Source organism: Sphaerodactylus townsendi, linkage group LG15 (genome assembly GCF_021028975.2).
Source record: "Sphaerodactylus townsendi isolate TG3544 linkage group LG15, MPM_Stown_v2.3, whole genome shotgun sequence".
Lineage (NCBI taxonomy): Eukaryota > Metazoa > Chordata > Lepidosauria > Squamata > Sphaerodactylidae > Sphaerodactylus > Sphaerodactylus townsendi.
The window spans coordinates 22,841,562-22,856,515 of record NC_059439.1 but is presented as its reverse complement, the minus strand read 5'-3'; the positions used below and the strand labels follow the sequence as shown (position 1 = coordinate 22,856,515).

At 45.4% G+C, this 14,954-nt stretch overlaps 1 protein-coding gene across 1 annotated transcript; it reads right to left on the bottom strand.

Annotated features, from left to right (window-relative positions):
* Positions 1–237: 237 nt before the first annotated feature.
* On the bottom strand, positions 238–14,026 carry LOC125444123 (vomeronasal type-2 receptor 26-like). Its single transcript, XM_048516562.1, has 5 exons — positions 13,977–14,026; positions 11,688–11,979; positions 9,578–9,868; positions 6,366–6,492; positions 238–1,151 (listed from the first exon to the last, which is right to left on the bottom strand). The coding sequence occupies exons 1-5, from the start codon at positions 14,024–14,026 to the stop codon at positions 238–240; spliced, it is 1,674 nt and encodes a 557-aa protein (XP_048372519.1).
* Between the last annotated feature and the right edge of the window lie 928 nt (positions 14,027–14,954).

The following is a 14,954-nucleotide window of genomic DNA, read 5'->3' as shown; positions in this document are numbered from 1 at the left end:
TGTCTTGTTCTAGTGGGAGGTGGAAGGTTCCTATTGTCTTCAACGAAATTCCAAACATTTAGAAATTCTGAATTATTTTAACATGTATGTCCATTCCTATAAATAAGCACAGTCCATATCAAATATTACTTTGCAGATGTAGTTGACTGCATGTGTATTTGTGTATCACCGCCATTTCAACTAAATTCCATGCCAGGAACTGTTATGACTTACCCAAATAAATAGTCATAAAAAAGGTCAAAACATAGCACTCTTTCTTTTCTGCATCAGAAGTTCTCTTGTGTTCATGTTAGATTTCAGAACAATGATATAGCATTTAGGGAAAAATGTGAAACTCAGTAATCCAACACTAGAAGCTAAAATGGAGAAGATCTCTACAGCTACCATATATTTCCCTTTGGTGCTCAGATAGGTGGGAACAAAAGATAGCCAAACACTGCAAAACACCAACATGCTGAAGGTGATGAACTTGGCTTCATTGAAAGTATCAGGCAGCTTCCTGGCTAGGAATGCCACAATGAAACTGATGAGTGCAAGAATACCCATATAACCTAAGACAGTGTAAAACAAGCTGACAGAACCTTCATTGCATTTTGCTATGATCTGGTCACTTTGGGAATGCATGTCAAGCTCTGGGAATGGAGGAGAGGTTCCCAACCACACAGCACAGACACAAAGTTGTATGAGCGAGCAGGAAATGATCACAGATTTTGCCAGGTGTTTTCCCATCCCTTTCCTCATTCTGCTTCCCGGCTTGGTGGCCATGAAAGCCAGAACCACAGTGATGGTTTTTGCCAAGATGCAAGAAACTGAAACAGTGAAGATGGTACCAAAAGCGCTTTGTCGGAAAAGGCAGGTCACTTTTCCAGGATAGCCAATGAAGAGTAGAGAACTGAGAAAGCACAATAAGAGGAAGATGAGAAGCGTGTACGTGAGATCTCGGTTGTTGGCTTTCACTATAGGTGTGCTGTGGTGCTTCACAAAGACCCACAATACACAAGCTGTGATCAAAGCAAAGGCAACAACAAATGCAACCAATACAATTGCCAGGGGCTCTTGATAGGACAAAAAACTGATCCACTTAGGGAGACATTTTTTCTGATCCTTGTTTGGATATTGATCATCTGGACAATATACACATTGCTCTAGATCTGAAAACAAAGAGCAAAAAGAAATCAGCAACAACTATTTGATTAATTCAAAGTGGACTAATGCAATGCACAGCTCTAATTTTTGGATGGTCATTCATGTACTTGATAGCCTGTTCAGCCCTGCCTGGGACAGACCCTCCTGTTGGTCTGCCTGCCTGCCAGCCAAGCAGAAGTCCACCGGGTGAGCTGCCGCCTGCTGCCACTGGGAAGGAGTGAGAGTCCTTCCCCACCCACCCCATTGGAAACACCTGCAGGGGTGGGGCCTGGCAGCTACAACAGGAGCTCCAGCTACAACAGGAGCTCCACCAGCAGCCCAAGGCAGCCAGCTTGTTCAGCCCTGCCTGGGACAGACCCTCCTGTTGGTCTGCCTGCCTGCCAGCCAAGCAGAAGTCCACCGGGTGAGCTGCCGCCTGCTGCTACAACAGGAGCTCAACCAGCAGCCCAAGGCAGCCAGCCTGTTCAGCCCTGCCTGGGACAGACCCTCCTGTTGGTCTGCCTGCCTGCCAGCCAAGCAGAAGTCCACCGGGTGAGCTGCCGCCTGCTGCCACTGGGAAGGAGTGAGAGTCCTTCCCCACCCACCCCATTGGAAACACCTGCAGGGGTGGGGCCTGGCAGCTACAACAGGAGCTCCACCAGCAGCCCAAGGCAGCCAGCCTGTTCAGCCCTGCCTGGGACAGACCCTCCTGTTGGTCTGCCTGCCTGCCAGCCAAGCAGAAGTCCACCGGGTGAGCTGCCGCCTGCTGCCACTGGGAAGGAGTGAGAGTCCTTCCCCACCCACCCCATTGGAAACACCTGCAGGGGTGGGGCCTGGCAGCTACAACAGGAGCTCCACCAGCAGCCCAAGGCAGCCAGCCGGTTCAGCCCTGCCTGGGACAGATCCTCCTGTTGGTCTGCCTGCCTGCCAGCCAAGCAGAGGTCCACCTGGATTAGTTTTGACTGGCTGGGCTGGATTTACTACTTGGCGGGGTCAGGCTTTTTGGGTAGAGGGAGGTTGGCAGAGTCATGGGGGCACCGATTCTGGGGCTTGGGATCCCTGTGTTGATGGGACGGGGTAGATATTGCGGTAGGTGGCGGCAATATGATAGAAGGCGCATGAGATATGGCTATGCTCGTTCGCCTTCTGACCTCCGACCTATCCCGAGAAACGATGGTGGCGGGGATCAGGGACACCCTCCTTCGTCTTTGGTGTTGATTAATGCCAGGTCCATCAACAATAAGACCATAGTACTCCAAGACTTTCTTGGAGCCCAGCAGGTGGACCTGGCATGTGTCACCAAAACGTGGGTGCGCGAAGGTGAGACCGTCGCCTTGGGCGAAGTCGCGCCACCCGGTTTCGCGTGCCTCCACCAATCACGAACTCAGGGCCGGGGGGGTGGCGTGGCTCTGTTCATACGCGAGTCTATTCCCTTCAGGGCAGTCCCCGTCCCAGAGATCACCGGCATGGAATGTGTCGGCCTGGAGTGGTTGGCCTTGGAGAGGTTGGCCGTTCTTCTGGTATACCGGTCGCCTAGCGCACCAGGAAACGGCCTGCCACGGCTGCTGGAGGTGGTGTCGGATTGGGCGTTGCGGTTCCCCAGACTTATTGTCTTGGGTGACTTCAACGTCCATGTCGATGTCACCTCATGTACGGCGGCCGCGGACCTAGTGTCATCCATGGCGACGCTAGGCCTCTCCTTAGTAAATTTTGGTCCCACGGACGAGGCCGGACAGGTGCTGGATTTGGTCTTCGGTCGGGGATAAACTTGGTCGTATCCTCTATTGATAGAGTGCCATGGTCCGACCATTATGCCTTGAAGGTCCGGATGGACTTGCCGCACTACCCCTGTCTAGGCGCATCGGCTGATTTACGCCAGCCCGCTGGAGACTCATGAATCCACTTGGTTTCCTGAATGCTCTGCGGGACCCTGAACCTGCCGGCACACTCGATGAGCAGGTGGAGGACTGGAGTTCCCGGCGCCCTGGTGCCATCAAAGTTGTTGCTCCCCAGCGTCCTCGCTACGCCTTCTCGCTCTCGACGCTTCCATGGTATACGGAGGAGCTGCGCCGTATGAAACGGGGGCTTAGACGTCTAGAGCGAGTGTGGAGGAAATCTCGTGACGAGGCTGCGCGAACATCTTATAGGACGTTTATGAAAGCCTATGAGATGGCAACGAAGGAGGCGAAGAGGGCCTTCTTCTCCTCCTCTCTCGCATCCGCTAGTTCCCGCCCAGCACAATTGTTTCGTATAATTCGGTCATTGACCTCCTTATCGGAGAGTTCTTCAAATCCTCAATTGAGTATTAGCTGTGAGGCATTTATGAGCTTTTTTGCGGACAAGGTCGCGTCGCTCCGCCATGACCTTCCACCCACGTTGGCTACAATTAGTGAACTGGAGACTCCCTTGCCGTCTTCAGGCCCTTGTTTGGCCCAGTTTTCCCTGCTCTCTGAAGCCGCTATCGACAGAACCTTAGCTGCTGTTAGACCTACTACCTGTCCTCTGGATCCGTGCCCGTCCTGGCTTGTGAAAACCTGCCGGGCGGAGTTACGACCCCATCTGTTGAGTATAATCAATGGCTCCCTTGAGCAAGGAGTCTTCCCGGATGGGTTGAAGGAGGCAGTGGTCCACCCACTCTTAAAAAGACCATCATTAGATCCAAGTGATCTGGCCAATTACCACCCCATCTCGAATCTTTCGTTTCTGGGGAAGGTAATTGAGAGAGTGGTGTTGGAGCAGCTTCAAGGTTTCCTGGATGACGCATCGGCTTTCGACCCCTTCCAGTCTGGCTTCCGTGCTGGGCATGGGACGGAGACTGTTCTCGTTGCCATCACAGACACACTCCATATTCAGCTTGACCAAGGTGGATTGGCGCTGCTGGTATTGCTAGACCTTACCGCAGCGTTTGATGTGGTCGACCATGACCTTTTGACCCACCGCCTGGCCGCCTCCGGAGTACGGGGCACTGTCCTTCAGTGGATTGTCTCGTTTCTCCGGGGTCGGAATCAGCAAGTGAGGTGCGGGGATCAGGCCTCCCGGAAGTGCCCGCTTCAGTGCGGTGTACCCCAGGGGGCATTATTATCCCCGCTGTTATTTAATATCTACATGCGACCCCTTGCTCAGCTGGTATGGAGTTTTGGGCTGATCTGTCATCAATCTGCAGATGACACTCAGCTCATTCTGTTGATGGAGGGGAGAGCAGCCGCCGCCCCTGCGGCTCTATAGCATTGTATGGAGGCGGTTGCTGGTTGGTTGCGACAGAGCAGGTTAAAACTGAATCCATCAAAGACGGAGATCCTCTGGCTTGGCTGTGAAGGGGGAGGTGGGACTTTTCAGCCGCCGGTGTGGGAGGGGGCCATATTGGCGCCGACCCCCTCCATGCGCAGCCTGGGGGTCCACCTGGATTCGTCTCTCTCAATGGAGACCCAGGTGGCCCATATAACCCTGGTTGCCTTTTTCCATCTTCGCCAAGCCCAGCGGCTGGCCCCCTTCCTCTCCCAAGCGGATCTAGCCACAGTGATCCATGCAACGGTCATCTCCAGATTAGACTATTGTAACTCGCTCTACGCGGGCCTTCCCTTGCGTTTGATCCGGAGACTAAAACTGGTGCAGCATGCAGCGGCGCGTTTGCTCACTGGCAGCGCCACCTGGGAACACATCCAGCCTGTGCTGCGTCAGCTGCATTGGCTCCCAGTAGAGTTCCGGATCATCTTCAAGGTGTTGGTGTTGACCTTTAAGGCCTTACGCGGCTTGGGACCATCGTATCTTCGAGACCGCATCACCCCATATGTCCTTGTACGGCCTCTTCGATCAGTTGAGGCCAACCTACTTGTGGTCCCTGGCCCCTCGGTGATGCGGCTGGCCTCCACACAGGCCAGGGCCTTCACGGCTCTAACCCCGGCCTGGTGGAACGCTCTTCCTCCAACTGTCCGGGCCCTGCGGGACCTTGGTGAGTTCCGCAGGGCCTGCAAGACGGAGCTGTTCCGCCGGGCCTTTGGAGGAACCGGCCGCTGATGGTGCCTCCCCCTTTCATGGCCCTCTGCCTCATGGCCCTCTACATCTGGGACCTGCCATTCCTCCCTTTTGGGGAGAGGATTTCAAATACGGAGCAGCTGGATGCCATTTATATTTATTATTGTATTTTTATTGTATTATATTTATTATTGTATTTTTATTGTATTTTATTGTATTGTATTTATAAGACTTAGCTTTTACTGTTTTATCGCAGCTTTTAAAGATTTTGCCATTTTATTATGTTTATTGTTGTACACCGCCCGGAGCCCCTCGGGGATAGGGCGGTATAAAAATCTAATAAATAAATAAATAAATAAATAAAATAAGCTGGGTTACATATCTGAACACTGCCAATATCTCATAATGTTTTGGATGTATGAATTACAGGTATATCACAGAACAAAACCACATATTCCCTTCCTACCCAAACCAAGTTCAAACAGTTTGTTCTTTCAGTCCATCAAGTATAATTAACACTAGAGACTTCAAGCAGTATATGCTCATGTGCAGGCCAACCCTATTGGTCATTAATAGATGAGGAATGCAAACCACAAACAACAACCTAAGCCATATGCAAGGGGATTCTTAGCATATGAATACAGATAAGAAATCTTGTCATGAGATTAACATATATTAACATGTGATTCTGGCTTGCACGGTGTGGAATAGCTCACTTCGTCTACTATGACAGTGATTTGGTCAGAATAAGATTACTGTTGTCTACTATGACAGTGTCTCAGACAAAAAATTGAGATCCTTCTGCCATGAGAGCAAACAATGAAGTCCAGATGCATGGCTTAATGGTGCCTTAGCTTCTTGCAATGACCAAGGAGATGCAATAGGAAAAAAAAAGCAGTGCAAGTATTTGGAAAATCACAACCGGTGGCATATCCCAACTAGCAATCAAAGTTCTGAATCATTAACCCATACAATTAAAGGAGATCTCTGGCAAAGCTTTTGATACGTAGACATGATTGGTGGGCTCAGAGCATCCTATGCTTCCTATATTTCACTTGGCTGTGCACTATAATTCTCAGAAGAGGCCTGCATGAATTTATGACCCTGCCAATGTCCAGAGGATTCAAGTGATATATGTATGCTTGTTTACCAATCCTATGCCTGCCATACTTTTTGGACCTAAGTTGGCTGTGTAACTGTTACCGACAGTGATGAGTCTTTATGATTTATATAAAACAAATTACGGTCATTATTTTGAAATATATTACCCATTTCATCAGAAACTGTCCCTTCAGGACATGGAACACACTCGTAACAGCAAACTGGCTGTTCTTCTTGTTGCATCTTTCTGTGACCAGGATGACATCTTTCAGTGCACAAAGAATGTGGAGTGGTCTAATAATAAAGACAAGAATACGGAACAGTCTAATAATAAAGACAATCATATATTTCTGCTCAGATACTGAGGTTGGAGGGGGTGGCCCACCTAACTGTCCTGCCCCTTTCAAACAAGAGGAGGTGGAGGCAACCTGGAGTGCCTTCTCAACAGTGGCCCCCTGCACTGTGGAATGCCCTCACACTAGAGACCCATCTGGTACCTACTTTCTTGAAGTTTTGGCACCTGGCAAAGACCAGTTCCTTCATCCGGCATTTGGCTGATTCCCCCTACTGAAATGGGGGGTGGACCTTGAGGTGTCCTCTATATTCTGCCTATCTTTGAGGGAGGTTGGGGTGGGAGTTTCAGAACTTGGAATGTTCTATGGTTTTAGGATTGTTTCTTTTGTTATTTTGCAATATTCTATATTATGGTAGCAGTTTCACTACAAGAATTAACTAGACAAAAGAGAACTGATATTCCACAGTCAAAAAGATACATTCCTATTAAATGAAGTCCAAAGAATGTGTGATGCCCACCTGATTAAATACAGTGTTCCATACTATGGCACTCTCATCAATATTGTAATTGTGATGATTTCCAGGAGTTGCAAAGTCCATTCTTCCCACTTTCACTTGGTTAAAGGACAGATTTGGGAACAATACCCAGTTTACAATATCATATTGAGTTGTTGATTCATTTTTCCCTGTAGAAAGTGCTTTCTCCAAAAATGGATGGAGCTAAAATATAAGAAAATAATAGCAACATTTTAAATATGCCATGAGGGTGATGGTTTATAAAGCTCCTTTTCTTGAGAATCATTATTGCTTTCCTGCAATATAGCAACCAACGATTGTTTCCCATATTGTATAATAAATTTTACAATGTCATTATTTGGGGTTCTGTGTGGCTTTGATCCTATGAATAAGTTCCATATGCATTAAGTAGTCTCTGCCAAAGAAATGCATTTTATTGCATTCCAGCATTTGCAATTGCACAAGGTCAATGGTTTTCATTGAGCTCTTGTGCAAATGGAAATGCTATCACAAGAGGAAATATACTTCATAGCAGTGATTATCTAGCATGCTCAGAACTTGTTTGCAAGATCCAAGTCCTTGTCATTCTTGACAGACAGAAACCTTTATGGGCATATGAAACGTTCCAAAATAAGACCAAGAGCAAGCCATAACCACAAGGCACAAATAGGAAAAGTAAATGACAATTTATCTCCCGGTTTTGTTTTGATGCAGCTTTATGGCGTCTTGCAAAAATTTTGCCAGCCTTTTGTCATTGTCTGAAGCAACAGTGGGGTTGGGTCCTCTTAGCTTTCATGCTGGTGAAAAAAGGGCCCCTCTAATGACTTGGATACAGTATTTGGATACATTGTTGTAACTATCATAATTTGATGTGACACTGTGGCTTAAGAAAACAAACTAAGGCCGTTTCCGCACGAATGCGGAAGCGGCTGGGTCGGCGTACTTGACGCCGACCCGACGACGCTGGGACCGGTCCCAGAAAGAACCGGGGAGACGGCACCGCTGGGCGCCGTCGCCCAGTTGCCTTACCTGCTCTCCGGCCCTCCGGCGCGTCGCCGGGGCCTGGGGACACGCCTCCCCTGCCCTGCGCGCCTGCTTCCGGGACGCAGAGCAGGGGGCCGTGTCCCCGGGCCCTGGTGACACGCTGGAGGGCCGGAGAGCAGGTAAGGGAAGCGAGGGGATGGGAGGGAAGCGCCGGGAAGTTGCTGCCGTTCGCAGCGGGCGGGCGGGCGGGCAGGGCGAGGGCGGCGCGGCTGCGATGCAGCTGCGCCCCCTGTGCGAATATTCCACCCGTGCGGAAACGGCCTAAGATACATATACCACTCATAACTAATTCATTAGCCCCACATACCTTTCAAAGTGCCTTTTGTGAGGGAAGGGAGGGTAGGTAATGTTAAGACTCCTTTCAGTAGAGAAAAGTGAGAAAAACCAGAAAGGAGGAAACAACTGGGAATGTGGAGTTAAAACAACTCATAAGCTGATGCTTAACTTGATAAGGGACATGGACAAATTAATTAAAATTCAACCTTTTAATTTTTTTAAAAAAGAAAAGTTTGGGATAAATTTACAGTGCAGGGATGCTTAATTTTTTCCTAGTTTGCTCAAATCACACTCCCTACACTAGTTTGCTCAAATCATACACACACACACACACACACACACACACCCACACACCCAAAGGTTAGATCCAGTCAGGTTATTTTTTCTCTCAGGGCACTTTTGTGCATGCAGAATAATGTACTTTCAATCCACTTTCAATGCACTTTGAAGCTGGATTTGACTGTGCAAAATAGCAAAATCCACTTTCAAATAATTGTGGAAATGCATTGAAAATACATTATTCTGCATGTGCGAAAGTGCCCTTGGTCTTGGCCAGCTGTCCTTCTTCTTACAGCCCCCTCCATTTCCTGTGTAAAAAAAATGTCAAAAGCATACTAAATACTTCTAGGAGCATCCATCACACCTGTTGGCTACCCAGATTTTCAGGAAAAAACAATACCTGCCATGGTGACATATCCCAAGGCTCCAAGTGTGCTCTGCCCAGTGTCAACATGCTTTTGGTTCTCCAAATGTACATAGAATGGAACGCTAGAGCAATGGTATAAACGGCAGTGTAAATGTTGTAGCTCTGACTAGTCATGCTCATTTCAAATACAGAACTTGGCAAGGTGTCGAGCTTTTCCTCACCTGTGCAGTATTTTAGCTTCTTTGGGATTGCAGAGCCAACCCTTCCAAACACACAGGCAAATGCTTCCTTCCAGAAAGGACGTATGAAAATATCAGTAAAGGTACGATGAGGGCTCAAGGTGTGGAGGAACTCCCTGAATCCCAGAATTTCACTAATTTGAGTTGCAAAAGACAGGGTCCCATTGAAGCTCAACAGCTCCATGACATTCTGAGATTTTAGGGAGGTGATATCACAGTCAGTTGAGGAAATCCAAACTTTTCCTATGGGCTTCATTGACCATTGTAAATACGAAGCCAATAGGAGTCTAAACTCAAAAAGGGAATGGGAGTCCCCAGAAAGAACGATCACATTTGCTCTCCCCTGTGTGAGGGTTTTGCTCACAGATTCAATTCGTTTTGTAAGGGCCAGGCCTTTGAAGTCCATGGTCAAGATTGGAATGGTTTCTGTGAATTCAATACAAATGCCATTCTGGGTGAAGACTTGCTCCAAGGTCTGCCGAAACATGTGAGCGCTGTCATTATCTGGAACAATGATTCCAATCCATGTCCACATAAAATGCAAGAGTAATTGTGTTATAGCCACGTACTGGAAAACATTGTCTGGTGCCATCACATAGAGGGAAGGAAACCTGTGTTTATCCTTGAGTAAGTGGTCAAATGGACCATAAGCTAACTAAAAAAGAAAGATATGGAGATCTGAGGAGGTAAAAATCATGAATGAATACTCTGTGGTTAATGTTGCAATTCCTTTCAGAACACATCATAATACATTTTTGATCTTCCTGTTATAAAAATATTCAGGCTTACTATTCCATCCCGCATGACCTACTCAGAACCTTAGCACAAGGTTTTGATCTAAGAAACTGGGTATTCAAAAATGATGCTTGGATTGATAGTTCTTCAATTGAGTAATCTAAAATTTCCCCACTGTTTCATTTGTTAAACAAAAGGACACCGGAGATTCAAGTTATTTGATAAAAATTAACAAAACAAAGTATCCAAGTGGCTTTTCCTCAACTGCACTTTCAAACAATTCCATCAAATGTATTTATTGATCATTATTTCTGTATACCAGTATCTTGTTGACTAAGTGTTTGTGGAGAACCTGTGGTAAAAGATGGTATGTTATCCTGTCCACTGTATTAAATTTATACCAACATGCTTTATGAATCAAAATTTAACTTCAGATTCTGATCTGGGGTGTACAGACTGCCACGGTGGTTAAGAAGGCCCAGCAAAGACTGTACTGTCTTAGACTGTTAAGGAAACAACAACTGAATGGAAAACTCCTGGTGTCCTTTTACCGCTGTGCTATAGAGAGTGTCTTAACCTACTGCACCTGTGTATGGTTCTCCAGTTGCACAGTGGCGGATAGGAAGGCGTTCCAAAGGGTGATCACTACTGCACAGAGGATTATCGGCTGCCCTCTCCCCTCCTTGGAAGAACTCTATAATTCCCGAAGCCTAAAGAAAGCCCAAAATATTCTGAGAGATCTGTCTCATCCAGCACACTCTCTTTTTGAACTGTTACCATCTGGCAGATGATACAGGTCTATCAAAACCAGGACAAAGAGGCTTAGAGACAGCTTCTACTCTAGAGCTGTGGCGATGCTGAACTCCAGGGCTTTGTGTTGATGTGTTTGGGGCTGTGTAGTGATGGGTGGAGGAAGGGGAATGTGAGGATGGGGTATGAGTCTGAAATTGTGTGCATCGAGGAATGCTGCTGTAAATTGCGTTGTGCGTGCACAATGACAATAAATGCTTATGCTTATGATACAATTATTTTTCCGCTAGCAGACGCTAACCCCATAATCACCTATAAAGACATAAAAATCACAGAACAATAGAAAACCTCAATTAACAACTTATCTGAAATAAAAGATGATGTCCTAATAATAACCCTCTTGTCATAGGGGTGAGTAAGCAGCAATAACCACAGCAACAAGGGATACAGCAAGCAGGTGATAAAAGCACTAGAAAGGCCCACCAGGGAAGGCCAAGATGCCTTCTGCCACTGTCACTGCCCTCAGCCTTCAGCCTGGCAGAAAATCTGCTTCTCAAAGGCTCTGTGGAACTGAACCAAGCGCTGGATCTCACTTTTGCCCATACCGATTTCATGTCTTTTTATCTAGTAATCCAGGGAGCCCAGGAGCAGCCTATGTGGTTCTTGTCTCTTCAGTTGTGTCCTCACAGTAACTCTGTGCAATTAATTCAGCTTTGAAGGGATGTCCTGTCAGTGCCATGCTTGAATGCATGAAGCATGTTTATCTCTGCAGTGTATTGTTGAAGAATATGTATCTCTGGAATCCTAATTCAACATTGATCGTGATTCGCTGCACTGTCCTGGCCCTGTTTTGATCAAGCGTCCTACATATCTTTTCTTCTTAACATGAGGGATCAGATAGAATCTCAGGGAAGATGTGATGGTTCTTGGTAGCCAGGATTGGATTAATTAGTTCAGATAAACTGGGAAAGTAAAGGGAGCTTTCCTACCTGTGGAATTTTGTAGTGGTGTAAGACATTAGCAATCTGAACAGATGTTTGTGAATCTATTCCTCCTATAACAGCCAACAGTTTGTCTTTCTGATCACACTTGTAATTTGGAAGCATTGTGAACTGGGTTGAGGGAACAGCCAGAGTTGTCTCGTAGGTCTTCCTTAAATCAAAAGTATTCTCATATATGCAGAATCCCAGGGATATGTTTGGTAAAAGCAAGTGGTTCTCATTGATTTCATTAACAGCAAAAACCAGGGCCTGGACATGCTGGTAGTTCTTGGTCTGCATTCTGCAATGAGATTTCATCATATCTTTAGTTATTTGTTCTGCTAGACTTCAGTATACACACTACAGCATATGTAGGGCTGGGTCCATCCATCCATCCATCCATCCATCCATCCATCCATCCATCCATCCATCCATCCATCCATCCATCCATCCATCCATCCATCCATCCATCCATCCATCCATCCATTCATTCTTTGCACATTTGCATTTTTACTCCATCCCTTGTCCCACATGGCTTTTGCTTCTGCTGTTCACTTGATCCCCAGCATAGAATTTTAAGATATCAAAGAGAATCTTTCTTCTACCAGCAAGATAGTTGACTGGATCCAATCATTTAGGACAAAATTAGGTAAAGGGATTTGACTAAAACAAATTAGAAAGCTGGGCCAAAACTAACAAAATGAACTTCAACAGAGATAAATCTAAGATACTATACTTAGCCAGAAAAAAAAAGAAATGCACAGATTTAGGATGGGTGACACCAGATTGACAACAGTACATGTGAGATGGATTTGGGAATCTTAGTAGACCACAAACTGAACATGAGTCAGCAGTGTGATGTGGCAGTTAAGAAAGCCAATGCAATTCTGGGTTTCATCAACAGAAGTATAATGTCTAGACTGAGGGATGTAATGGTGTCACTCTATTCTGCAATGGTCAGACCTCACCTGGAATACTGTGTTCAGTTTGGGCACTGCAATTTAGGAAGGGTATTGACAAGCTGGTTCAGGACCAAAAGAGGGCAACCAAAATGGTAAAAGGTCTGAATTCCAAGAGAATGTTAAGGGATAGCATGATAGATATGCTGGAATATTTGAAGTGATGTCATATTGAAGATGGAGCAAGCTTTTTTTGCTGCTCCAGAGACTAGGATGTGGAGTAATAGATTCAAAGTACAGGAAAAGAGATTCCACCTAACATTAGGAAGAATTTCCTGACATTAAGGACTGTTCAACAGTAGAATACACTGCCTTGGAATGTGGTGGAGTCTCTTTCTTTGAAGGCTTTTAAACAGAGACTGGATGGCCATCTGTCAGGAGTGCTTTGATTGTATCTTCCTGCATGGCAGGAGGTTGGACTTGATGGCCCTTGTGGTCTCTTCCAACTCTATGATTCTATGATTAGAAGAGAATAACTCCTTTTATATTTCTGTAGTGTGAGACTTAAGCTAGTTTTTAATGACTGGGAGAAAAGTGGAATATGCATGTTGTAAATAAACAAATGACACTCAGTTGATGGAGGAGGAATTGAATGCTTGCAGCAGAAAGTAGGGAAAGAAATGGGCAGGTAAATGAAGCATGGCTGACTGCTAGAACCAGTGATCAGTGGGATGGAATGCTTGTCCACCATAAAAGTTCAGCAATAAAATGAGTCTTAGAATGAAGCAGAAGAAGGTATTTTTAAATGGTTATTACATTTTTGTATTACATGTGAATGAAGAACCTTAACTGTATTGAAGTAATAAACACTTGGGTCCTGAGAAGCTTAAGATAAATGCGGTATGTATATATTATAACCAATATTATAATTGTAAGATGCCTATAAGTGGTCTTTGAAGAGGCAACACAGAAATATTCTAAATATTCTAAAGAAATAAGTAAAGAAATACATATTTCAAATTTGTCTGGAGAGACTGTTGTTTCATCATTATGTCCAGTCTCCTCATTATAAGTTTGCATTTCTCATTTCAGTGCTTCTGTATAACCAAGACAGTCCATTAAAATACACAAAACATGAAAAGCAAGTCTCAATTTACATTATATTGCATTATTTTATATCATGGGTGAGATCCAACCAGCTTTTCTGCTTGAAAAAAAGGAGAGGATAGGTCCTTTTCACCCCTCCATCAAGCGTATTCTAGAGATCATAAGACCAGCATGGACAAATCCATGTAGGATAGAAGTTGTAGCATCAAGGGGAGACTGAGTGAAAAAGCTAGCTGGATTCTCACCCCCACCCCATTGATGGCTTGATCTTATGAGAAATAGACCCACTTACATGCCAGAAGTCATTCGTGGAGACTTTGGGAGTTTCTTGTAGGTCTCCATGGTGGGTGTGGACTTGAACTGAGACAGAATGCCCCCAATGATATAATCACCTGGTTTGCAATATGGATAGAAATTGGAAAAATCATTTTTGAGTATACACATAGTCAACACTTTCCTGCAGTCCACACAAGGAAGCTGCAGCAGCACCAGAAGCAATAAAAAGGACATTCTGTGACAAAATCAGTTATTCTTTTTTCTTTGTATTAGCTAGAGCAGTAGTTCTGCATTCCTGGCAACATGATGAACATTGTGCTGTCTTCTGTCAGAGAACAAGCTTGGCATGGACAATTTCCAGATTCAGTCTCTGGAATTTCTAGCTCAATGACCCCAGGCAGAACAACTAGAAGGAAAAGACTTTCAGCTTTGAAAGTTTGGAGAATAAGTTCCCGTTGGAATACAATATATCAGACTAACTGGGTCAATGCTATGGCCAACTGCAAAGAGACTCTGTCTTAACATGTATTTGGCTACTGGCTCAGCTGCTAAGGAGTATCCAAATAAACAATATTTAAGGCCTTGCCAATGTGATATTACCGTCAGGTATCCAAAGTTTTGCAAATCACATATTGGAATGCTTGGTCCAAGAGGATAAATTAATTACCATGTTTTGTTTTGCATTTTTTTAAATTACAGGACCTTGCCACATTCACAAAGCTACAGAAGAAATGTTTGTTCATCTTTTTGCAGCTGCTGTCCAGAGCAGGCACAAAGAGCTAAGATTGGCCCTCAGAGAGTGAACATTTTCAAGAAAAGCAGTGCCTGCTTATATCCCCTGAGGGCCATTTTTTTTGTCTCGTTTCAAGCCCAATATGGAATATACAACAGTAACCATTGTAAGCACAGTTACAACCTTCTTACCCTGTTTAAGTTAGTTGGTTTAGAAAAATGATGGAAGACATTTTCTTTACTTGAATAAATTTGGTACTCA

Excerpts from the sequence above, each read along its gene's own strand:
- LOC125444123 (XM_048516562.1), bottom strand. The coding sequence starts at position 14,026 with ATGGAGACCTACAAGAAACTCCCAAAGTCTCCACGAATGACTTCTGGC. Across the intron at positions 6,493-9,577 it reads TTACAAAACGAATTGAATCT|ACCACTCCACATTCTTTGTG; the intron begins GTGAGCAAAACC and ends CTTTATTATTAG. Across the intron at positions 1,152-6,365 it reads GACAGTTTCTGATGAAATGG|ATCTAGAGCAATGTGTATAT; the intron begins GTAATATATTTC and ends CTTTGTTTTCAG.